This window comes from Anomalospiza imberbis, chromosome 4 (assembly GCF_031753505.1).
Source record: "Anomalospiza imberbis isolate Cuckoo-Finch-1a 21T00152 chromosome 4, ASM3175350v1, whole genome shotgun sequence".
In the NCBI taxonomy this organism is placed as follows: Eukaryota; Metazoa; Chordata; class Aves; order Passeriformes; family Viduidae; genus Anomalospiza; species Anomalospiza imberbis.
Window position 1 is genome coordinate 33436568 of NC_089684.1, and position 24979 is coordinate 33461546.

General features: G+C 43.0%; 1 protein-coding gene across 2 annotated transcripts; it reads right to left on the bottom strand.

The window, feature by feature from the left end:
* Nucleotides 1-2225: 2225 nt before the first annotated feature.
* Nucleotides 2226-24760, bottom strand: LOC137472578 (glycerol-3-phosphate acyltransferase 3). 2 transcript variants are annotated; one of them, XM_068187845.1, is made up of 12 exons: nt 24596-24760; nt 15392-15458; nt 9202-9472; nt 8665-8739; nt 8080-8169; nt 7795-7888; nt 7279-7394; nt 5807-5862; nt 5254-5339; nt 4707-4835; nt 4186-4265; nt 2226-3364 (listed from the first exon to the last, which is right to left on the bottom strand). In XM_068187845.1, the coding sequence occupies exons 1-12, from the start codon at nt 24734-24736 to the stop codon at nt 3238-3240; spliced, it is 1332 nt and encodes a 443-aa protein (XP_068043946.1). In that variant the 5' UTR covers nt 24737-24760; the 3' UTR covers nt 2226-3237. The 2 variants fall into 2 exon arrangements, with proteins under 2 accessions (XP_068043946.1, XP_068043947.1); XM_068187846.1 differs by lacking the exon at nt 24596-24760 and adding an exon at nt 13817-13935 and having other exon boundaries at nt 15392-15416.
* Between the last annotated feature and the right edge of the window lie 219 nt (nt 24761-24979).

A 24979-nucleotide genomic window follows, 5' to 3' on the forward strand; every position in this document is an offset into this window, starting at 1 on the left:
CAATAATTGAGTTTTTCTTCATTAGCCACCTTCATATCAATTGGGAGCTGTCCATAATGACAGCCTGCATACATTTAATGTATTAGAAGCAGAGCAGCTTAACAGGATACAAAGGGAACCTCAGCTATACTCACTGTGCTCAAGGTAGAAATAACAGATTTCAGCGGAAGAAAAATTAACGTTTGGATTCCATCACCACCTTTAAAACCACCTACCTGTCCAAACCCTGTAGAGTTTTATCAGAGCTTGAAAGGGGCCAACCCTTCTCTAAACTCAAAGGTCTTTCTCTAAACCTAAACAAAAATATGCACTTAGGTCCTAAAATAAGAATCAATGCTCCACGTGCCCAGCACCAGAAACTAAAACTTCTAGTTCAACCACTGATTTCTTGAGCTATCTCTACTCATTCAATCCAATAGAGCTGCAAAATTTCCCACATCTGTCAGTGGAAAAGGAAAAAATGTACAAAAAGCTTCCCAAAGGCAGTAGAGAGGCCTAACTGGCATTGAGTTAAGTCACACCTTCTATGCACTGACCCTCTGCTATTAGTCATCACTGCTGCCCTATAAAAATACTTCTTCAAAGTAAAAACTAAACCAAAGAATGTGGATCTCATGTCTGCAACATATGTGGGACACAGTCCAGAACCACCTATTAGTTATCACCACTGCCCACATGGCCTCTCTGAATACATTTTCAGAGCTAAGTGAAAAGTCTGGGGATATACCACCAAGAGTCAAAGAACACACAGGACTTCTGCTTACTAAAGATGTACAACTGCTGCAGGTTCAAGAAACCTCAGCTTATTCACCTACATATTCTCAATTAGGAAATGACTGCATGATGCCTCTTGTCATGGCCCGTGCCATTCACACAGCTAAACCTACACACTTCCTTGACAAATTCTCTCCAAAATAAGGCAGATTTTGTTAAAAATTAGTTCAGTGGAGATTATTTGTAATTAATTCATAGAACTCCCTTTGGTTTGTCAGACATTTCATTACAGTGTTATTGGATTACCTTGTCATTATCCTTGAATTTAGCAAGACTTTTTGCCTTACAATTCAGTTTTGCCCTAAGCAAGAGGCAAACTGCAGCCTTGGGCACTTTTGCCAAAGCTCACAATCCTGTTGCTGCAAACACATGCACCTAACAGAGCATCCAAAAAACTACTGCAGTTCAGTTACTGATGATCAACTCAAAAAGCAGGAAGAAAGCAGAGGGCCCATAAACTGGCTGTGAAGGCTCTCTTAGGAATCATGCATTTAAACCTTCAACCAGAACAATTCTTGTTCTATCTACAGAGAAATACATCATAATCTATACCTTATAAGAAATATTAAAAAAATATATATCCCAATATTAATACAGAGTAGATTTTTAAATGTGTCACCTAAACTGTATTTTAGGTGTGTAGGCATATAAAGCAGGCAGGCATGCTTTTAAAAGAGCTGTCCTTACAAAGCTTCCTATTTTGAGTGCAATCCAGGAAAGCTCAACCTCACAGCTAATATCCATAAATTGTGACAAACACTTTCATTAGCTCAAAGCTTGCATGACCAGTTCATCTGAACAGTAACAACGACTCAGACCACAGCTGAACTCTGTTCATCTTAAGCAAAAAGCCTTTGCTGTGTCTCACTTGTCTTACCGCTCTAACCCTTTTAACAGAAACCATTTCCTTCTTGAAGGCCTGCCATGCTAAACCTGAAAACACTTCCCTATATATTTATTTGTGTAAGTGCATAATGGGAAACAGGAATTCTTTTTCTAGGAGACTATGGTCTATCAGATTTTAAAGTTTTGACTTCTAGGACAGTAATATTTTTCAGCATTAAATTTAACTTCTCTTTGCTGAAAGGAAAAGACTACTCAGAAATTGACTCAGCTAAAAATTTGTAAGTTCAGTTCTTTCCCAGTTAATTACAGATTCATTAATTGAGTCTCCCTGATATGACTTCATGCTGTAAATTCAAGATGAGCCTGCATGATGAGTTACTGCTACTATAACAAGGATAAACACCAAGCCATCTATGTGCATTAAGAGTCCAAGGAGAGGGTAAAAAAGGAAAGAAACTCAGGTTAGAAATCTGCAGAAATCAACTACAGCTGGTCCTTTATGTCACTGATTGAAGTTTCCATGATTCCAATGTTAAGTTCTCAGGAAGTATGATTTTTTTCATTATATAGATTTAAAGAACAGTAGTAATGCCACACAAGACCCATTAGAAATATAGAATTTATTTTTCATTACATTCAGACAGCAATATATTGCAGATTTGGACATGCCATGTCTCATATCAAAGCTGACTTACTAATCCTATGTTTATAGTTGTGATAGCTATTGCTAGCCCAGGAAACACAAGATGGGTTTCTGGAGTGGCTCTCTTGAGAATGTCAAGCCATTAACAACAATTTTTGCAGATGGGCACTCCTGACAAAAAGATTCATCTGTCAAACCCTACATTATCCAACCCTTACTGTACCTTACCTTTACAGCTCCACAGTTCAAGAAAGCAATTTCAACAGCAGCACTGGACAGGGACATTGAGCACTTGCCCTTATCTTCCCTCAGGCAGCAGTTCTCAATAAAGGCAATACCATGTTATAAGGCCACCAAATTCCTCACATTCCATGGTCTGTGCGCACCTTTCCCATCCTGTAGGGTTTCTGCAACCCTTGCTTGCATTCCCTCCTTGCACATCCAAGTGCAAGCTAATAAAAAGAGTCCATCTCACAGTTCTGAGAACATCCTAAAGCATGTGATTTAAGTCATCTACAACAAAAAATCTGTGAGCAACAGGAAAATAAAGAGACAAATTTTGTTATGTTTAAACCTTTAAAGTACCATGAACAAGAGGTATCTTCTATCCTCACAAGCAGTGTCCTGACAGCATCTGTTCAGTGTACTTCCCTTCATCCTTACAAACTCAGAAAAACTGGGGTGTTTTCTTCATCTTCTAACTCTGCAGGCATTCACCTTGGGAATACCAGGAGCTGCAGTGCATCATCACATGAAGATGGAGAAGGGCAGGATAGTGAAAGAATGAATAGGGAAGAACACAGAGACACTGCCCTTGGCAGGCTCTGCACCAGTCACACAGAGAATATGAATACACACAATGAAGGATTTTGTTGTTTTCTTGCTCTATTTTCTGACAGTTTTTTTTTTTTAATTTAAAAAACCACATTCCTGCTAAGGCTGGTAGTGAAAAGTTACTTTTCAAGAACCACCATTCAGTCTGACTCAGTTTCTACAGACAAGCTTCCTACTGATCCATTTCTCACTAGCATTTTGCTGTAGTTTTTCTGCTGTTCTTCTTTGAAAGTATCTTTGACTTTCGCTCGTTTCAGTCCTCCATCCCTGGAACAAAGAGGGAACAGTAAACCATCAGGGCTGTTATAGCTATTGTTATCAAACTATGCATTACATTAAAACTCTACAGTTGATTAAGGTAGGCAATCTAAATTATTATTATTAAAGGCTTTTCTTCAGAACTTCTATAACATTCAATTCAAGCACATTTATTAAAACCTTCACTTTAAGCACAATGCTTATGCAGTTCAAATTTTCAATTCAGCTCATTAAAGCAGTCTATTAATGTTGGTAACATGCTGTATCTACAATAGAAATCTTTGGCAATCTGGGATGCTACTTCCCCAGACTGTAGAGGCAGTCAATTTTCTGCAACACTACAGCTGTGTCTTGCCTTACATTATTCAGAACTGGGTCTCATAGTTGAATCCATTTGCTCATTCTCATCATCTGAATTTTGCTTTCAAGTTTGTGTCATATGAAATCTAGGCATTATCCTGCTACTTACTGAGGCAAGACATGAGAAATCAGAGCAGAAAGCCTCAAGACCTGTTTTATTTTTTGTTGTTCATCAGATTTGCCAAGAAACTTCACTTTTGCTACTTAATCTCAACATGAGAAACAACTGTGAATGGACCTAATTCAAAAGCATCAAGCCTTTAGATAAGACTCACTGCATGCTACACATTCCAAAGACTTCATACATCTTTTACTTTCACATACGTGCATATGGAGTTAATCCATTGTTTTCCCTGAGTGGAATAAAGTGATGTTGAATGTTATTTGTCACAAAGCTAAGGAGGGAAGCACCTATCAGTCAAACTAATCACAAATAGTCCATGAATTCTAACAAGGAGGTCATCACTCACCATGGGAGTTCAGTCAGTCCTCCTTGGCGAGCAATGGCTGACCTCACTCTGTTGGCAAATTGAACAGCATCTTCATCTTCCTTCAAGAGCCACAAATTCAACATAGAGAGAAGTCAATGGAAGCAGACTTTCTTAACATTTTTTTATCTGTTGCCTCCTAAAATTAGCTCACTTCCACACCCATTCCTTATGCCAACATCATAATCTGATGTTCCCATGTGATAACTCATTTTTCTCTTAGTGTTGAAATTAGGAGAAAATTTTGCTTCAACAAGATGGAACATTACAGCACTGCATTTACTGCTATCCTTGGTATATTTGATGCACTGCTGATGGTACCAAGCTTCATCAGGAAAAGCAGAGTCCAATCATTCATCAGTCAGCACTGACAAAAATGCAGTATAAAACTGATTTGGAGACAGGAGGTGGGCTGAAGTTTAGGGGGAAAAAAAGAATAAAAGTGCACTTGCAGACAAAGTCAAGTTTTAAAATAGCAGTCAGGCAACCAGATGCTGGATTACCTTTCTAACCATTGGTGGCAAGTACCACACATTGCAAACGATGGCCCAGCTGGTCATTATTCGCAGCAGGTAGCTCACGATATTGTATTTGCTGCTGTTCCAGAAAGCATCTCCAAACTGAGGATCATACTGCAAAGGATCACAAAAAATGATTAAGCCTTTCCCCAGACCATCACAGCCTCTCAGACCTGGGATTACATGGCAGAACCACAGCAGATATCACCCATTTGCCTGAACAGCCGAAAGAATTAAGTCTGCTGTGAGCAGGATGCTTCCCTTCAGCACTGGGAAGGACTAGCTGGATTTCTCTTCCTTCCAGCTTTCTGGAGGAAGAAGCTGACCCCATCAGGCCTACCAGCCAGGCTCTATAGGCCAAAGGACTTCACTTTAATTTCAGCCACTTATTCTCCAGGAGCCATCCACAGCATCTACCCAATTGCCAGGTCTACTGTGCTTTTAATAGCAGCTGTATTGAGACAGCTTCCTGCCCCTCTGACAAAAACCCATCCCAAACTCTGAAATTAAGCAGCCAGCTATTTCCACTTACTTTGATCGCAACAGGATAGATTGTCCCTCCTATTTCAAAGCTCCCCTTCTTGAACATCATCACAGATGTATTGTTTATGCAGGTGCCTGTCCAGAAGACAAAGTCATTGCTTCACACAGCCATTTCAGTACAACACAACATCCACAGACAGGTCTTACCCATAAAGGGCATGCATTTGCTGCTTGCTGAGTCAAGCATCTCACCCCTGCTTACTTTTAGCCTTTGTCTCGTGACTGACTCTGAATGAAGCCAGAAGATGTGCAAGATAAAAAGCACAATGCTGAGGTTATATCTGTAGGACGGCAAATTCATAATCTCAGGGCAAAATAAACATGCTTCCCCTTCTTCTGCCTGCAGCTTCTGCCAGAAGCAACGTGCAAGGACAGTATTGCGTTGTCTCTATGTATATTCATCTTATATTAAAGATGAAAAACAGGAATGCCCTAACGAAGTTGAAGCCAGAGGCGAAGATAGATTTTTAGCAGCAGAAACCATGAAAAAAGAACAGGGATGACATGTACACTGAATGGAGATAAGTAGTTCAGCTTCTTACCTTCTGGAAAAATTAAGATTGGGAGCTTGCTTTTATCTGCCACATGTTCCCTGAGTCTGTGGAAGCAGAAGGAAAGCTTAAAAGCTTGAAAAACAGCTCCTTTCCACTCTTCTTTTCCCAGGCATATGCTTTATGTATTACATATGCATGAAACCAAAGCTTTTTACTAGACACTAATTTGTACTTGCTTTTTTTTTTTTTTTTTTCCCTACAGAAACTGAAGCTTTGTGCCAGCCATCCCTTAGGCCCCTGGAACATTACATTGAGGCAACATCCTGTTTTCTTTCCCCTGCATTGTTTTACTAATGACTGTCAGAGAAGCCAACAATTATATGCCATTAAGCCAGTCTAACTCTGATCCACTCAACTTTCAAGAAATTGCCTACATAAGAAAAAGACATATTGATGCAGTGGTCCATCCAGCCTCTGCTACTTAACAGCATATTTCTTAAAATGGGGATTTCTAAATGCCTACAGCTCACAGTACTTGAATAACACTTGGACAACTTGGCAAAGCTGTCCTGCTGTGCAGAGGCCAATAAGTCAGTGAAGAAGTTAACCTGTCAAAATTAACCTAAAAAGTTCTCTACAAATTAGGAAGAATTTTTATCCCTGTACTACAGTACTCACAGGTATGCTTTTGGTGACATCCTGCAAAAAAACACTTTTGTACACTGGACACCCAGAAGAGCAGCAGCACCTCGCACCTGTGGCCCGGCGGGCTGGGCCTGGGCCACGGCATTTCCAGTGCTGGAGGGACTGGTAAGAGACAGAGAGCTGAGCTGCAGCCCGGAGGGGGGGGATTTTTCTGAGTTTGTCCCTCTTTTGGAGTGGCAAGAAATTTCATTGTTTAATATTATTTAGGTTTTCTTGTTTAATAAACAGTTTTTTCCAATTTTCTCCAAGGAAGTTTTTTTTTTTCCAGAACTGGTTGTGGGGAGGGGCCAATTGAATCTGCCTTCTAGAGGAACCCCTTTGGGGTTCTTATAAAAAGATATTTTGCCTTTAACCCAAACAAATAAAGCTTTTTATTTCTAATGGCTCACAATTTCCAGTGATACTGAGCTTTTGTCACAGAAAGCCAATTTTATCATCAGTATTCTTCTCCAACAGGAAGTACCAGAATTTAAGTATTTTCATATTGTTTCAAAATACACACTTGAATTCATCAGACATTAGTTATTATGCTGATGGCTTCCCAACTGAGATAATTTGTGACAGTCTGCAATCCAAAGCTTCCCAGAACCTTTGGTGTAAATCATGACACGCTGCATAAATGTTTCAAAGCCTTCCCTGGTGACCTGGAAACCTGACATTTTGACCTCAGTGTACTGCACCAAAGCCCACACAAACAAGCACACTCAGGTCATTCTGAGTGATGCAGTGTGCTGCACACCACCCCTCTAACTCATTCCCAAATCCAGGTCTTTGCCCAATGCCTCTCCAGGGAGGCAACCTAGCACACAGCTCACCTTTTTGTCACTAGATGGCGGTCCTTGATCTCGGAGCGCTCGAACCAGACGTGAGGACAGGCCTTGACCGTGGCTCGCTGGATAATGCCCATCAGCCCGCCGTGAACCTGGCCCACCTGCAAGTCCAGTAAAGCACATCAGTATCCGAGACACCTGAAAGGCAGAACTTCCTCCTCTCCAACCCTCCAAAAACATCCAACAAACCCAAATGCACTGGGAGGCTGCAAGCCAGGACTGAACAATGACCACAGAACTCTTAAAATGCATTCACTTGAAAGAATCGAGACACTTACATGGTAGTAATCTCAGGTACTTCAACAGAGGAAGAGCTTGGCATTGAAAGTCCAAGGACAGCTTCTCCAGCACATAATATAGACCAATTTCAACATAATTTACACTTTCTCCAGTGACCAGTGCTCAAGCAAACATCTCTGCTGTGAAAGTTAAGTACTGAAGTCCACAAGCAATACCCCACAATCTTTCCCCCTTCTGGGGTTATCTTAGATCTCCTCATACCATTGCATAGCATCCATCATTTGTCAAAATGATCGCATCTATTGGTGATGTATGGTTGGCAACACAAATTCCTCCCTTCTGAGGTCTGTTTTCCCTGCAATTACATATTTTTTGTTAGACTGCTAGGGCATTAAGCACCACATTACACACCAAATAGTTCCATGAAGCTGTCAGGTGAGTCAGCCTCTAGAGTGCAACATCAGCTTGCAGCTCAGGAGAGAGCAATCCCCATCTCCAATGGGATGTCACACACATATATGCATATACACACTTTTGCTCACTCACTTGTTATGGTAATGGATAGTACCAGACAGAGCTCTGACAAGGATGCGGGAGCATGTGAGGTGAACCACTTCGCTCAGGTAGTTTTTCACACTGAAAGAAATTAGACATCTGAAGCATCCTGGAAAGCAGCTAGATGCATATGCAATATTCTCCAGCCTACTCAACACAACTCAGGGCTGAAATCTCCCTGGTATTCTGAAGCACAGAGGGATGTTCCCAGCTCTACCACTCACTTGCTACAGCAGCTCAGCCAAGATACATCATGCCCTTGGCACCACTTAGCTAGGCACAGCTGTCCTCTCTTTGCTGGGTGTTTTTCATCCCAACACTACTACCTGCCCTACAATGCTCCATTTGAGTATTTCATGGCAGCAGCAGGAACCCATCAGAAATCATCAACCTCAGTGCCAAGACTGACAAGAACCCAACCTCAGCCCAAATTCAAAATGTCACTAAAACAAGGTCCACAAATTTGTGGGTGGAATGGACTACTGGTAGTCTGTTATAAAAATCTGTCTACTCCTAATCTTCAGCTGTTTGCAATGATGCAATTTGGTGAGTTCATTCCTCACACACAGTACCTACCTGCCATTTGGCAGCTGTCCCACCACAGTTGTTCCCACAATCATTGATGTAATCCCGATGGCAGCAAGGCTAAAGCTACAGACAAAACAGATATTAAACCTTTGCTCATTGTAATAACACTTTTCCCTCTTTAAAATGGAAAGGGATTGCAGAAATCCAATTATTCCTCAGATACTTGACATATGCAGTTCTCTAACTCAGCAATTCCCTAACCTGTTGCTTGAAGTCATGGTGTAATAAAGGCAGCAGACACAGATACTCCCATGCACACAGTGTCAGGGAGGTTTAGAGCTTACATTTATTTTGCTAATACACATCGACTTAGGGGAATCATTCATGGAAAAGATGACCACCAGCTCTACTCTACTCTCCAAAGCAAATAAGCATTTCTTAACATAAAAGGAGCCTTTAAGCAAGTTAATATTTTATATCTGCCAATGCTGCTTTTGTGTTAAAGAAAGCTGAGATGACATTTACCAAGAACACACAAATTTACCTGTTCCCAGGCTGACAAAACCCCTCAACAACATAGCTTACCGTAGGGGCAGCAGGAAGCAGTACCGCACTACCACCCCAATGACCCACACAACAGTCAGCCTCAGGCTGATGTAATGGAAGTTGACATTAGTTCTTGTGAGCAGATTCCAGGAGAGCAGCTCTTCTGAGGAAAATCGTTGAGTAACTTCATCTTCCACAATAGCCTCAAACCCCTTTCTGCAGAAGTAAAAAATGTGGGAGAATTCGAAGTCTGCTCGATGCAGAAGTGCAATTTCTTTCTCCATAGGCGTTTCATCCCTTTCAATGATACCTTGGGAAGGAAAAGGGTAACCACCTGAGAAAATAATTCTGTCATGTAACTAACAGTCACCCTCCAGACCACTAGTCACTCTACTGTATTACTCAAGAAGACAAATTTACTGTCAGAGACCCTCCTAGGACAGGAAGAGAAACTGCAATTGAACACAGCACACCCTGCAGGAGGCCACTTCCAGCTCCCCTTCCTCACACCAACACCTTGAGCAGCAGCTATACCAAATTGTTACCTACTGAACATGAAGCAAAAAGGCAAACCCTTTCGCACCATCTGGCATGTTCCCAAATCAAACTTAATTCAGGACTTTTATGCATTCAGAAGAAACAAAGTGAGACCTTGGCCTTTCCATTCCCTCCCGTGCTCTGTGTATTTAAGGGCATTCAATCTCCTTGATGGAGGCTTCCCTATTCCGATCTCGTCTGACATTCTGATGTCCCACAGCCCCAATAGTGCCAAAGCCCCAGACCACAACACTGTGCAGCTCTGAACCAAACACACCTCCCTGCCATCACAGCACTAATATTTCCTGTAAGTACAGGCAGACCACAAAATTTTTTAAATTTTACTTAAAATCAAACAAAGAAAAACCCTCCAAAACTCTACATCAAAGAAAGTTGTGCCTAGTGGAGCCTCGATTTAGTTCAGCACCAACAACTGTTTCAGCTGAACTCTGGCCACATAATGCCTGGAGAGAAACCTGGAGAGTTCAGAACTGCAGTGCAAACAAGAATTATTCCCCTTCCTCCAACATGTTCATTTTTTAATAAGCTTATGGTCTGATAAGCACAAACTTCTCATCAGAGCTTTCAAAGGCAAGAACAAATTGTGTAAGCTAAACAAAGATCAAGTAGTTGCTTGCTGGTAAGCAAGTCTGGCTCCAGAAACTGATGACTGAAGAAATCTGGAGTAACAGTTAACCAGAAAAACCATCCCCTGAGACACTCAACTTGGATTATTACAGAGGTCCAAGTTCAGGTTGCCACTCTGTCAGACATCCTCTGAAAATTGCAAAATCTCATTCCATGCTGAGATAAAAAAAAAAATGGGAAAGGACATCCAATTTTGTCAAGCTACTAGGAACTTTCCACATCCTAGGATGTGTTTTGTAGAAAATCTTCCTCTCAGTTAAGTCTTGTCAGCAGAAAATCTCTCAATATATTTCCTGTGCCAATAATTGTGACATTTAAATTACAAGTGATATGGAAAATCTTATTGCACATACAGATATGGCACATATGGGATAACACGGGAAGCTCCAAGATACAAGTACCACAAGCCACTGAGGCAAGCACTAAAGAACAACAACATTGCAACAAAACCTATCGACACCTTCAGCTTGGAACCTGGCAGCCACAACTTCCAATTGTGCCAGCAGGCCACCTCACTACATCATCCTATGACAAGCGTACAAATATAAACCATTAATCTGGCACATCCAAAAAGCCACATGCTCTTCAGGACCTAAATTATACAAGCATCATCACATCAAACATTTATCAAAATGGACTACGCTTATGTCATACGTTAAGCCCAAATCAGAGCTCTAGTTTTTGATTCAATTTTCCTTGCACTCAGAAAGTCTCCAAACTGTGAAATATCCAGGACTGCAGGTGAGTCACTGCGACCTGTCTGCTCCGTGCTGCTGGAAACTGTAGGCAAGAAACCAGGGGAACACACCGGCACCCATCACACAAGTACCACCCATCTTCTCCAGTTCCCAGAGCTGGGAATGTTTCCTCCTTATCCAGCCCTTATCCTTCCCCCTTCTTCAGCACCATTCAAGCATCTGGCCCATCTAGCTCCAGCTTCCCAGCTAAACCCAGCTGTGAAGTTTATCACACTGCTAGCAAGCTGAGATAGCAGGCTGGAATGTCTAGCCTCATCAGCCTATGCTGTCGTAGTCACATGACACACATGACACCATGCACCAGCTGCCCTGCAGCCTTGGGACAGCTACTCCAAGCCAAGATCTCAGCAGTACATGAAGGTATTACAAACAGAATTAGACACATGCTGCTCTGGTGATGTACTTAGCCTTCTTGTAATCACAAGTCACATTTAATGGCCTTTAATCCCTTGGCCATGGGCAGAGCTGAGCTTGCCAAAGACAGCACTATGCAGGAGTACAGCAAACATTACTCTCAACAAAAAACAAGCCACAGTCACAGTTTTCCTCAATATTGCAGTGCTAGCCCCAAGCCTGCAAGTTCACATGCTCCAGTTAACTAATTATACCAGGCTCAAATTTAACACCATCTACTTACAAAGCAAGTAGATCTACTTAGTAGTATCAAGTAATTAGCTCCTTAGTAGTATCTACTTATGTAGTAACTAGATACTACTAACATTATTTGCATAAGCCTTTCTTTTATTTAATGTAATTTTCAAATCTCTTATTAATACTTTTGTCTTTTTTAAACCCACCACCTTGAAGACAACACAGCCAGCACCCACACAGAGCTGAGAACTGGTGATTCAGCTGCAGTGAGATAGACACCTAACCTCCAAGCACCTACTAAGCCAAGAGCTACCACTGGGTCCAGCACAAACTGCCCTCTAGCAGAGACGGATCTTGAGGTGACAGCACCACATAATTCCTCAAGTAACTACATCAGCCAACTTTTCTCTTGAAACTATTTCTTATCACACCACCAACACAGGGGCACTGGCAGTCCTTTCTGCCAAGAGATGTAAAGTACACTGGATTTGACACTGCAGAGAAAGGTGGTGTCTCTTCAGTCATGCCCACTTGGTTTTGGGGATGCTTTTTTTGTTTGGTTGGGTTTTTTTTTTGGTTTTTGTTTTTTTTTTTTTTTTTTTTTGTTTTTTTTGTTTTTTTTTTTTTTTTACTGTGGGACACAATTTCAAAGTGTTTGTGGAGGACCATTTTTGCTCTGCCAGGAAACAGGAAATGTGCTTGACTTTGCACATACATCTACAGTGCTCCCTCCTATGCTGACCCACCTCCTTGTACTGGCTGAGTGGTCAGGAAAATCATAAGAGATGATACACACATCCTTTCAGCACTTATACATAGGTGCATACACACACACAAACATGTACCTTTACCCTGTTTTAATCAACTGCTCGGTAATTCATTATCAGTAGGAGTTCCTCCTCCCTCAGTAAATATTGTGTAATGCAATTGGGTTTCTCTGTCTGCTCATGTTCTGTTACCTCAGTGGACACCAACTTATATAATGCACTGTTAAACCTATACATGCCCTGATCCTCAAGGACTTTCTTCCACAGCCAGGAACTCCTAATCACAAGTCCGTTACTCCTATGCTTTAAAAATTCCCAGGAGGAAGATATGGAGCACAGCTTGGCACCACATGTCTCCCCATACTTTCTCATGTAAGGAACAGGTAAGATTCCAGCTTCCAGCAGAAAGAGCCACCTCCAGTGGGGAAAGATTTTAACCTTTTATTTCAGATATATGAAGGACATTAAAAAGGGCTTCAGGCTACCACTGTGATTGTGTATCCCCATCCATAAGACTGCTTGAACACAGCCTGGGCTTCAGGCTACCACTGTGATTGTGTATCCCCACCCATAAGACTGCTTGAACACAGCCTGCACACAATCATCTATATGAATTACCTCAGGCCATTTTTACTATCTCTAATAGTCATCCAGACAACAAACTACACTCGGCTTCGTGCAGGTTCTGAACACAGCACATATTAACACTACATACCCTTCAGCTGCAGGAGAAATAGCTACTTGTAGCTTTTTTTTAAGGATAGTTCAAAAAACAATCTACTAGCTAGGACCTCTCTCTCTTGATGTCTGTTTACTAGAGAAGAAACAACTATGTGTAAGAATGATCAGCTGTCTAGGAGGATGACAGCTCCTACTGTGCAGCTAAAGCAGCACAGTAGGGTCTCTTGCCCTCTCACTGGCCCATGACACCCATGACTGCCCTCTCACCATGACCCATGGTGATGGGGCACCATCAGCCTTACAGGAAGAAAAAGGGTATCTTCCTACATCACTGACAACCTGAGAAGCAGACAACATGTCACTGACAATTAGCTGAAAGGACCGCTAACCTTGCCCTTCCCCCTTTCCTCCCTAAAAATGCCACAAGTTTCAGGACACTGGTAAGTTATATACGATGTACTTTTTCTCAGCCACTTGAAAGTCAGCAACTAAGCAAGACAAGTTTTAACCTGTTTTCCGAGGTGCTGTGCAGTACCTCCAGTTGATTATCACAGATGCTGACAATTGCATCTGCTGCCATGGAAGCCAGTTCCATGCCTGGCCTGCAGACAATGCGATCCCAGTGTTTGCAGTATTGATAAGGGTATCCCTTTGGAGCTGAAACACACATACCCGGTTCAGCAATTCAGTCCCCACTACTGGATCATGTTTACATGAGCTAATCCACAGGCTCAGGTAACAGCTGACTTGTCTGCTAACTGGCAGGCTGGGCCTGTTTCCAGTTGTGCAGCCTAAGGAGGGAACACACAAAAAATGCTCACACTGCTGCCAAATGCTGTCAAAACAGAGCAATTGAATAACAAAACTGAAGCACTCAGGAACAGGGAGGAAACCAAGTGCTGACTGCAATGCTTTGTTCAGCCTTCTCCTCTTTCCTGTTTCTCTCATGGCTCCAAAGTCATAAAGACAACTCTGACCTACTGGTCTACCACAACTCACACACAGTATGGGTTAAGATATAGTTAAAGAAATAATTTCAAAACTAGGCTAAAGGAAGAAAGATTAAGCAAATTTTCAGCTGTCTTTCTACAGACAGTGAGTGTAAGAAGTTTGACAAACACTGATACTAACTTCAGAGACTAAAAGGTCAATAGCCACAGACTGAAAAAACCAAGCCCACCACACACCTTCAACTTGCAGTCCTACCACAGGAAAAGCACTCAGCTTGGGAAAGAAAGGTGTTGTCCAACAAACACTTAAATCTCTTCAGGCAATGTTTAAGCGCACTCTAATGCTGTTAGGAGTGAGATAACTGGCCAGCAACCCTGCAAGCATCAGTGTAAAGACAAATTTTGAGATGAAAATTAACCTCATATTTAAACAAAAAAATTCCATCAAATTTCCATATCAACTGGCTCTACTTGGTGCTGTTAAATTTCATGTTGTTTCATACCTTCATTTCCTCATCCCCTGATTTTTCAATGACTCAGTATAAGCCAGTAAAAGCAGCATTTTATACTGCAGGAACTGTTTGCTAGACAGTAGCATTGCAAAATTAGATATATAAGCGTGCTGGTTTTCAGTGGGGTAGAGTGAATTTTACTCACAGTAGCTGGTATGGGGCTGTGTTATGGATTTGTGCTGAACACACAGTTGATAATATAGAGATGTTTTTGTTATTACTGAGCAGGATTTACAGAGCCAGGGGCTTTCCTGCTTTTCATACAACCAGGCTGGTGAGGAAGTTGGGGGTGCTTGGGAGAGTGGGAGGAGACAAAGCTTGGACAGGTGACCCAAAGTGACCTTCCAGACCATATGGCATCATGCTCAGGATATAAAGTGGAAGGAAGAAGGGGGAAAGCAGGACATTTGGAGTGATAGTGTTTTTCTTCCCAAGTCACTGTTACCCATGATGGGGCCCTGTCCTTCGGCCTGCCCGCGGGAAAGCAAGCAATTCATTCTTTGTTTTGCTTTGCTTGTGTGTGAGACTTTTGATCTCCCTGTTAAACTGTCTTTATCTCAACCCATGGTTTTTCAGGCTTTTTACCCTTGCGATTCTCTCCCCAGTCCCGCTGGGGCAGCGAGTGAGCAGCTGCCTGAGGATAAACCATGACTTTCAGTGAGCATGTAACACCCCACCTATTCTCAGGTTCTCTCATGCACACATCTAACTGCTTCATTTGAGAAGGCCTCAGTACTCCAAAATCGTATTAGTCTCATAAACGTGACTTTACCCCAAGCTCTCACCATTGGCAGTAGGAGTCTGTGGCATCTGCAGCTTTTTGGCACCTTTTTGTAACCGGATAGTGGCCCACTGTTGAACAGGAAGAAAACATTAATTTCACAAATGCAGCATTCACGTAAGGAAAAAAGTCACCAAAAAAACCCAACAGTTAGTCAAAGACACATTATGATTGTCAAAGAATATCTTCATCAGGTAATTATCATCCATCCTCCTCAGATGTGTCCACAAACCTAAACCCATACACAGTTCTTATGAAGAAACTCAGAGTAATTAATAATTTAAAAAACCAAACCAAAACAACACTGAATGCTAGTCAGTACTTCTCAACTCTGCTTTCAGTCTTCAGAGAGCAGTGCTCGACACCTGTTTCAGTTCCAATTCAGGTACACAGCCACCAAGAGCCCAAAAGGCCTCTGTCAGACTTGCTACTGCCACAGCAGCCACCGAGACCAGGCTGCATGGAAAGCCCCAGGAGCTGAGGCAGACACAGAACACACACAGCACGTGTTCACAAAGCTGACAGACACATTACAACCTAGACTGTCTCCCTTCAGAGTAGTTTCATCATAGTGAAGAAAAAAAAAAAGTCCTAACTGGGTTAAGTGAAACTGAAGCCTGCACACAGCTGATTTCACTAAAAACCAAATCCAGCATTTGCAGTCATGAGAAATTTCAATTAAATTCAGACTCAATCCAAAAAGGATAGCACCCAAGAATTTTCCAAGCTGAACAAACTGAACAAACCTGCCATTTCCCTTGACTCTGCAATTGCTTCTTTCTTGGCATCTTCACAGAATCGTAGAATGGTTTGAGTTGGAAGAGATCTTAGAGATCACCTAGTTCCAACCCCCTTCCACGGAAAGGTACACCTACCAGATCAGGTTGCTCAGAGCCCCATCCAGCCAGGTCTTGAACACCTCCAGGGATGGAGAGTCTACAGCTTCTCTGGGCAATGTGTTAGAGTTGCCTTCTCTTCCCCAGGCTGAACAACCTCAACTCTCTCAGCTCTCATTCTGAAACTCTGAGCAGCATGAAAACAGGCCAATTCACCAGCTTTAGGGTGAGCTACAGAGAGCCCCTTCCTTCTCAGTTCTGCTGCTGCTAAGGCAATAGCTCTTCCAGGAATTAATTTTAACTGCAGCAATAACTCAGTTCTTTCTGTAGTACTCAAGTACTTTCAAGTAAATTTCTGGCTACATTCTTAGCAGTACTGTGACCTTAAAAGCTCTGGGAAATACCAAACCAAAACAATGTTCAAGGAATAACCTATTCAGAGCACTGTCATTTTACGTTTTGTCTATGGAATGGATTTGGGGGTACAGAGGGACCAGCAAATACATTTATGCAATCATTTCTGACCTGACTTGAACCACTGCATTCAACAAAATAGTATCTCCACAAACAGCTAAGTCACTTATCACACAGAAGAACATATTTGGCTAATGGTCTCAGCCATACACACCAGCAGAAAAAAAAAAAAAAAAAAAAGTTTTCATCTTTCCAATCTTCTCAAAGGGATAATCAAAACCTGGAAGAACACTTTGTTCAGTGCTCAGAAATACAATGTAACATTCTCTTCAAAAAGCTCTTGCTACAGAAATCCTGCAGTTATGGGTTCATTCTAGGCTGTGTCAAAGCCTGAGCCTCAGCACAAATCATGAGGACACAGGTTATTGAGACAGGCCTTTGTAATGCCCAAAAGCTTGCAATACCCCTCTATACTGCAGTATCTTGATATTTTGCTATGCAAAGGAGGCAGTGCAATCTTCCCAAAGCAGAGAAATTGCAGGGTCATGTAACTCAAGTCAGTTTCTACTGCTCAGATACATTTATCAGCCTTATTCAGAAAAGCACATTGCTTCTTCCTAAGTGGTCCGACCTTTGCTCCTCAGGTCCATCTAACTCCAGAAAGGTGCAGCAGCCCACCTGGGGGATGGGGGAACAGTGGCAAAGAGAAAGTCTGCAGAGGACAGTTCCCTTTGCACTCTATCTGTGCCTTCCCAGGAAATGGGAGCGCTGCCATGAGCCTGACAAGAGCGTGGCATCATGTACAAGGGTCGCACAGTGCACTCCAGGGGACAACTGAATTGTGCTCCACAAGTCAGTGGCTGAGGCAGTTTTACATTCCATGCCAGGTCTCTTAGGGGATTTAAGCACACTTCATAAAATAGGCCATGATGAGACCAGCTCTCCCTCTTGGTCAGGAACATTTGGGCATTCCTAAGGACTCACATCTACCAGATGACACATCAAACAAGTTTTAAGTTCTCCGTCAGCTTGCTTCTTACCTCAATCCATCGTATTTCCAAAAACTATTTATGTTCCAGCAACCAAGGAGTAAGAAATGAGAAATTTTTACTTAACATCTAATTCTTTCATGTATTCTCAGGCACCTGAATTAAAGGCACTACCATCAAAGCCAGAATCTCATCTTTGATCAAGTGAAAAGCTTGTTTATATCCAGGCTGGGAAACAAAAGAGACACCACCCGCAGTAACGTGAGTAATTCCCCTTCCTTCCTGCTAGTCAGGAGTATGTGCCATCCATCGCTGCTTCAGCTGGTTCCTATGCTGAAGGACAACAAGGTTATGCTATAAAGAGCTATCACAATGTGAGCTGATCCATCCCACAGAGGGGAAAACAACGTGTTTGTGTATTAGAGATCATAGCATTAAACAATTACAAGCCATAGCCTCCCTTCTACTGAGGAAATGACCAAAAAGCAGACTGGCAAGTCTTTTCGATCTCTCAATAACACTGGCACAAATCTAAGTGGCTTCTTCCAGCTGATGCTGAGCTGGCAGTCCCAAGGACCTTGGTGCAGACCTGTGTTTTTAGTAGGGACTCTTGAAGCAGCTTTGGGGAATAAGTATAAAACACCAGACTCCTGAACAGATTAAAAATAGTTCTAAAGTGGGGCTACCCACTGGACTGAAAATGTAAAGTTAGAAAACAGCATGATCCCAGAACTACAAGCATTAACACAAGTCTTATTTTGAAACTTTAGTATCCTAACTGCTGACAAGAAAGTAGCTTGGGTGCTTTAATTATGCAATGCAAAATCTGAAGATATCACACATCACTAGGCAAGGAAAACATCAACTTTCCCCTCAAAGTTCTCCCTCCTTATCCTCCTAGAAAAGACCTCTAATTTATCAACACATTCAAAAAAATCTAAAGTAGCCAATAGATCAAATTCACTTACACATCACTAAGCAACTGCCACACATAGAGGACCTAGACAGTACTTGAGAAAGATAGTTGTCTACTTAGCAACTGTCTTATCTGGAGTTAGTAAGGGCTTTTCATACCTCTTAAATGTGTGATTTTTGCCTCTGAGGTCTGACTATCTCCAAAGCCAACCTGACAGGTCATTTTATGATCGCATGTCTAGACACTCTTTGCTGGGATCAAAAGACAAATCATTAGGAACACCTTAGAGTGTTGCCCTGTTCCCCTAAGAAATGGGGCTCAGCCTTCCACCTCATTTACCACCTTAACACCACCTCTGACTGAACCGTGTTCGATGATTTTTTGGAAGGGAGAGATAACTGAAATCTGCAATCACATGAAGACAGACCACTGGTGTTCCTCTTTTAAAAGCACTGGTGGATCAGAGCCAAAAGTTTATGTGCTAGTTTAGGTGATTCCTTGGAATCTCTTCAAACGTGAGTCACAGCAGAAAGATTGCAGAGCACATCCCACACAATGCCACCTTGTTTAACACAGCAAAATCTGCATGCCAGTTATTGGGTTGTTTTGTGTGAGGCAAGAACACCAACACCACCAAGAGGACCAATCATTTCTGAGTCAGGGCAAAACATTCTCTCTCAACTCCTATGCACTTCTTATTCTGATGGGACACCCCTGGCACTGCCTCCAAGGAGCTTCCCAAATTCTTCCACACACCAGAGTTGCATAGCAAGTCCTTCCTGGTGGACAGGTATCCAATGAGCAATTAAGAGTCTAGCTTTACAGGGTAACACGAATGGCATCAGCAAAATGAATGTCAAGCAGCTTCTTTTACAGCAGCTTCACAAACTCTTACTTCAAGGCAAGCTCTGAATACAGCTGCTGTTATTTTTTAACAGCATTTGATTATTAACAGTGTTCACATGCTGTAAAATTGAGAGCAGTTTCAGACAAGAGCTGTTGATCTGGAATATGGTGCATTAATTATTGATGCAATTACAGCAGAAGGCAACCCCCAGCTCTCTCAAACTTACTGATATACAAGGACTCTTGATTTTTAAATCTGTGGTAAACATACATAAAGGCCTTCAATGGACTGGGGTCTATGTTAACGCAGGCTGGAGATTTACTTCAAGATTCTGCACAAAATTTGCTAAAGTACTATTCCAAAAGTCAGTGTAAGCCCTGTAAACAAGGGTGCATCATTCACACCAGGCATGTCTCCAAGACATTCTTCTCATTACCATCTGAGCTGGCATCTTTCAAAGCTCTCTCAAATTCTCCTCTGCCCACCAGTCCTTGAAGGATACCAATTACATAGATGCCTTCACTGACTCTGTGCAATGACATTAGTCAGCAAAGCTTGCTGCCGAGGCCAGTGAGTTACACAAGCAGTCATAGCCCACAATGATTCATCTATTTATCAGCTTACATCATCTCCTTCTCCTTTCCCCACCCTCATGCCCAGCACCACACACAATCCTGACAGTGACTCAAGGGAAGAAGCTGCATCCTGGCATACCTAGGACAAGAGTATCAGTCCATCATACTGGCCCTGCACAACCACAATCTCCAGTTTGACCGGAGGCACTGGGAGGTCCTTTTTTCCTCATATCTAGGTCCACTCATATTGCCACAGAGAGGTCCTTTTTTCCTCATATCTAGGTCCACTCATATTGCCAAGGTCATCTGCAACACAAGGAAATTGGGCTTAACCTCCAGCTACAGAATAATACTACACTGTTGCCCAGCAAAAATACCTTCCCTACAGGCAGCATAATAAGGTATCAGAAATTGCTTCTGTTACAAGGGGCTGCTGTTAAACCCCTGATGGATCAGTCACAGGACATGAACAACACCTACTACAAGTGCAGCATCTGCTGTGCATTACAGCCAGCAAAACCAGCCACACAAGAAGCACTCTCTCTGCTCACTGCAAGCCCCCACAAAAAGCCTCGAGAGACTGGGAAGGGGAGTGCACTAAAAGCGCTTGCAGTCATCAACAAACCATTAGTCCAGAAACAGACAATAATGTGATGTTAGTTAATAACCAGGTTATTTGTTTCCTGACTCAAACATGACCTAAACACCTCACTTCCTTCAGGCTTTCTTGTTTCTTAATATTTCACAAGTATTATGCACCACACAGTTTAAAAAAACACATGAAATTTTCCCATTAGAAAGGGCAAGCAGGGCAGCCTGTACAAAGTGCTGCTGACAACTCTGTCTCAGGCAGCAAGGCATACACCAAAAAAAAAAAAAAAAACCCAGCAAACTGGAAAAATGCCCAAAGTATTTAACAAGGTGAGCTGCAATCCATAAAGCAGAGATCATCACTTGAGGGGTGCATTACTACTGCCAAATATAGAGACACACAGTCCAAACCAGTCCTCCAGATTTTCTACAATCTGATGGAAATAGAGAAATTGATCCTACGTGACAGTGACTGCTCTATGGTCCTCAATGAAAGACAAAGGACTTGCTGAAAGGCTGGATTCTCTAGTGCTTGGCAAGACAGCTCCAATGGCATGTTTGCAGGGGCCTCGACAGCCCCAAATCATAGTAAGAGTTCACAAGAGGCAATGGATTAAGACAGAGCAAAAATGAGACCAAGGGGTAAAGATGCACTAAATTTAAAATTCTAAGCTATCTGTTGATGTCGAAAAATAAATAGGAAGCAATGCAGCATGCTGTGATGACTGCAAGAGACAGTCCCCAGCATTTCAGCAGTAGGGAATATTTCGGTGGCAAGAGACTTGACAAGCATCAGGACAGCAAGTGCCTAGTCCAGACTAGCTCCTCATAGGGGCAAACAGCTGCTAGAGATGTTTCTGCAGCAGTACTCCCACATTTTAAAAAACCATACTAACATGGTGCCAAAAATCTTTCTATTAACACTGGAAGGAAAGCCACAGGCAAAAATGAGCAATCTCTTAAAAGTTTGCTGAGTTTGGTAAGGTAATTCAGAAGCAAGTTCATGCACTTTCAGGAATACTCACATGATGGGGGAAGCAGGTTTTCAAATATCAAGTGCTGCCTGTGATACTTCTTTAGCACAATTTTCTACACATTTTCCCTTATCACATGGGAAAAAATACAAACACAGAGGAAAACAAATATACCCATTTAAAGCTGGTAATTCCTGGTACAGTACTTAAGGGTCAAATGCAACCCAACAGCAGCACATCCTCATCTGTACATGCTGCGTTTTCTTAGCAGCATGTGCTTGCTGAGGCAGCTGAGCAGAGAGAAAAATCTATTGTGCACCAACTGATGTCCCTTGTCAGAAATGCCAGATGGTGAAAGTACATAAACACTTTGTTCCTCAAAGGAGCTTCCCTCTCCCTTTTCTCAGATCATGCCTGCAGCACCAAACAAGCTTCTGCCCTCCTGAAACAAGAAGAAAAAGTTGTTTTTTTTTAATTGGCAAGAAAAAAAATCAAGCACAAGCCCTCCGTCATCTTAACTTGCTCCATCCCACACCCTACACAACAAGTGAACACCACAGACGCATTCTTGGATGTCTTGTTTTGCTTGACATGACCTGAAGAGGTATCACAGCAAACTGTAGAACTGTCCCTGAACTATGGACAGACTTGGACCCTCAAAATAGATGGACTCGAATAAAGCAGACGTTGTAACCTGACAACACAGGCCATGCAGGAAAAAAACCACAGTCACTGTGTCCTTCCACTACACCAAGACAAGGGATATAAACAGACAAAGCCAGTGTATCACCTGGGATGCACAAACAGCCACCACTTTGCAGACAGTTCCGGTAATCTGGCCCATTAAAGAGGCAACAAAAGCAGCAACATCCTGACTGAACACGCTGCAGGTGCGAGAGCCCACCCTCCCTCCTGGAAAAGATGGGAAAAGGCCTGGGGAGGGCCAGGGCTGGGAGCGGAAGAGGAAGCTTAAGGAAGCTGTTAACACTACTGAAAAAGGCCTCAGCCATCAGAGACTTCAGCATCCTGTAACCTCACAGAGCCAAAAAGCTCTTTTCAGGAGGAAACGTGCACACTCAATTCAACATCCCAGGGAGTCTCAGTAGCCCTGCTAGCAGCACATTTTACTATTAACACAATAGTTATTAATAGCTTTACCTTATAAAAGGAAATACATCCTTCCAAATTATTTAAATAACCTACTTCTTGAACGTTTGATATGCAAGGATACAGTACTTTTCCCAATATTACTCTGACTAATATCCACACTTTAGATATTACACATCAGATGTTCTTGCAGGTGCTGCTTGGACCTGGCTGCAGACAATCATCCTCTGTCGGGCTTCTAACCAAGACAGACCTGTGAGCAAATGAAGTAGAGACATCCCACAACAAACCACTTCCTTTCACGGATTATCCCCATGCAAGTATTCTGAGGACAAAGAATTCACAGGCAAAGCAAGGCCAATTTGAGATAAGGAGAATACCTGGGTGGATTGAGCTTCTTCACTCTCCCATAGCAAATCAAATTTAGCTGACTCTTCTCAGAATACTTTCCAATTTTTCATTGCCTTTTCTTTATATATACATTATTTTATATCATATCTACGTCAAATATAATTATGTATTAATTTAATTTTTAATATATTGAGCAGCATGCAACTCCAGAAAGTATTTAATGCAAAAGTAATGATAACTCACAAGTGTAATGATAACTCGCAAAGTGGACATTATTTCCTCCCTCAAGGCAATAGGAGAGCTCTCACAATTAACCATCACCAATATGCCGCCAGATACTTCTCCACAATTCTGCCCAAAACATTCTGACTCACCTCTTGTTGCAACATTTGATGACACTAAAAAATAATGATTAATGATCTAGGAATAAAGAATGTAAATTGTGATTATTCACAGCTGAAGGCAAGTCATCCAAACAAGACTATCTCACTAGGCCATCTGGATTGCTCCCTCAGGCCAGAGTGATCTTTGCCTCCTCAGCTCCTGCTATTCAAATCCTTTTTCCACTAACAACTGTATCTTCTCTCCTCAACAGTTATCCTGATACCATTCACAGTCCCAGAAATTACTTAGAGCAGATTCATTCCCACCCAAAAGCCTAAAACCATTTTGCCTTAAGATGCATTTAACAAATGCTGATTTAATAGGTGGGATTTTTTTAGCCAGGCACTGAAGTACAAGGCTTGCCTGAAAACCTCGAAGAACAAGATGAAATTAAGACAAAATCTACTTTCCATAGTCACATAGTGATGCATATTGCATGGCCACTGACTGCTGTGAGTCATTTCACTTTTCCTCCTTACAGCGGTTTCCTTGGTTTGGGTGCCCCTCCTCCTTGGAAAAAGCGTAGTAAAGATGTATATCTGATCATGTGCAGCAACAATTTAAAAACACTATTGCTCTCCACTACCATAAGCTTCAGAGGGAGAGTTTTCACACACATATTAAATATGCCGCATGCAGAAGGCAGTTCTTCTGCGAGAAACTGGGCATCCCTGAGAATTTAGAGGCAGATGGCAACTGAGGTGCTGTACATGCTCAGCTTGGATGGGAGTCGCCGTCTGTGAGCATTAGCACTCCTGGCACCAGACCTTTACACCCTCCGAGAGCATGACCCCAAGTGGAGTATCATTTTCCCCAAGGAGAGCACAGCTGCCACCGAGCAGCGACAGCCTCGCCCAGGCCACGGTACAGCCTTAGGTAACAAGGTTTATTCCGCTCTCCTGCGGGTTCGGGGGCAGCACTCCAGAGCCTACACAACCACAAAACTAACACAGATCTCCAGTTTTACTCGAGGGCTTGAAGCCCGGAACTACAGCGGTGCAGAGCTTATGCCAGGCAGGACGTGACCCACCCGCTCTCCTTTACAGGAGGACACGATGGGACCGGAGCGCACAGACGCTCCTCCGGGATGTCCACCCCCGCACACGCCCCGGCCGGAGGGAGCCGTGCCCGGCCCGCCGGCCCGGGGGAAGCGAAAGAGGCGCAGCCCCGCGGGGAACGCAGCAGCGGGAACACCCCCCCTTACTCTCCAGAGCTCCCGCCTACCTCCAGCGTCTTCACCAGCACCCACATATAGGCTTCAGAGATGCCTAGCGAGATGCCCAGCGCCGAGGGCAGCATGATGAGCCCGAGCACCACCGCCACCCACACAGCGCCCACCTGCCCCACGGCCCACACGACCTCCATGGCGCGCAGGGCCGCGAAACGCCAGCACCGCCAGCGGGAACCGGACAGCGCCGCCTCCCGCCGGCCCTAAAGGCCCGCGGCCGCACCGGCCCGCCCCGCCCCGCCCCGCGGCCGCTCGAGAGTGGCTGGGTCGGTGCAGCTTTGGACGCTGATGTGCCTCCGGAGAGGACGCCCGCGGGGCGAGAAGCAGCTAAAGCCGGGTTTAGCGAACGGCACGGAAGGCTCCTGGTGTAGGAAACACGG

Excerpts from the sequence above, each read along its gene's own strand:
- LOC137472578 (XM_068187845.1), bottom strand. The coding sequence starts at position 24,736 with ATGGAGGTCGTGTGGGCCGTGGGGCAGGTGGGCGCTGTGTGGGTGGCG. Across the intron at positions 8,740-9,201 it reads TGCTTCCTGCTGCCCCTACG|CTTTAGCCTTGCTGCCATCG; the intron begins GTAAGCTATGTT and ends TTTTGTCTGTAG. Across the intron at positions 3,365-4,185 it reads GGACTGACTGAACTCCCATG|GGATGGAGGACTGAAACGAG; the intron begins GTGAGTGATGAC and ends TCTTTGTTCCAG.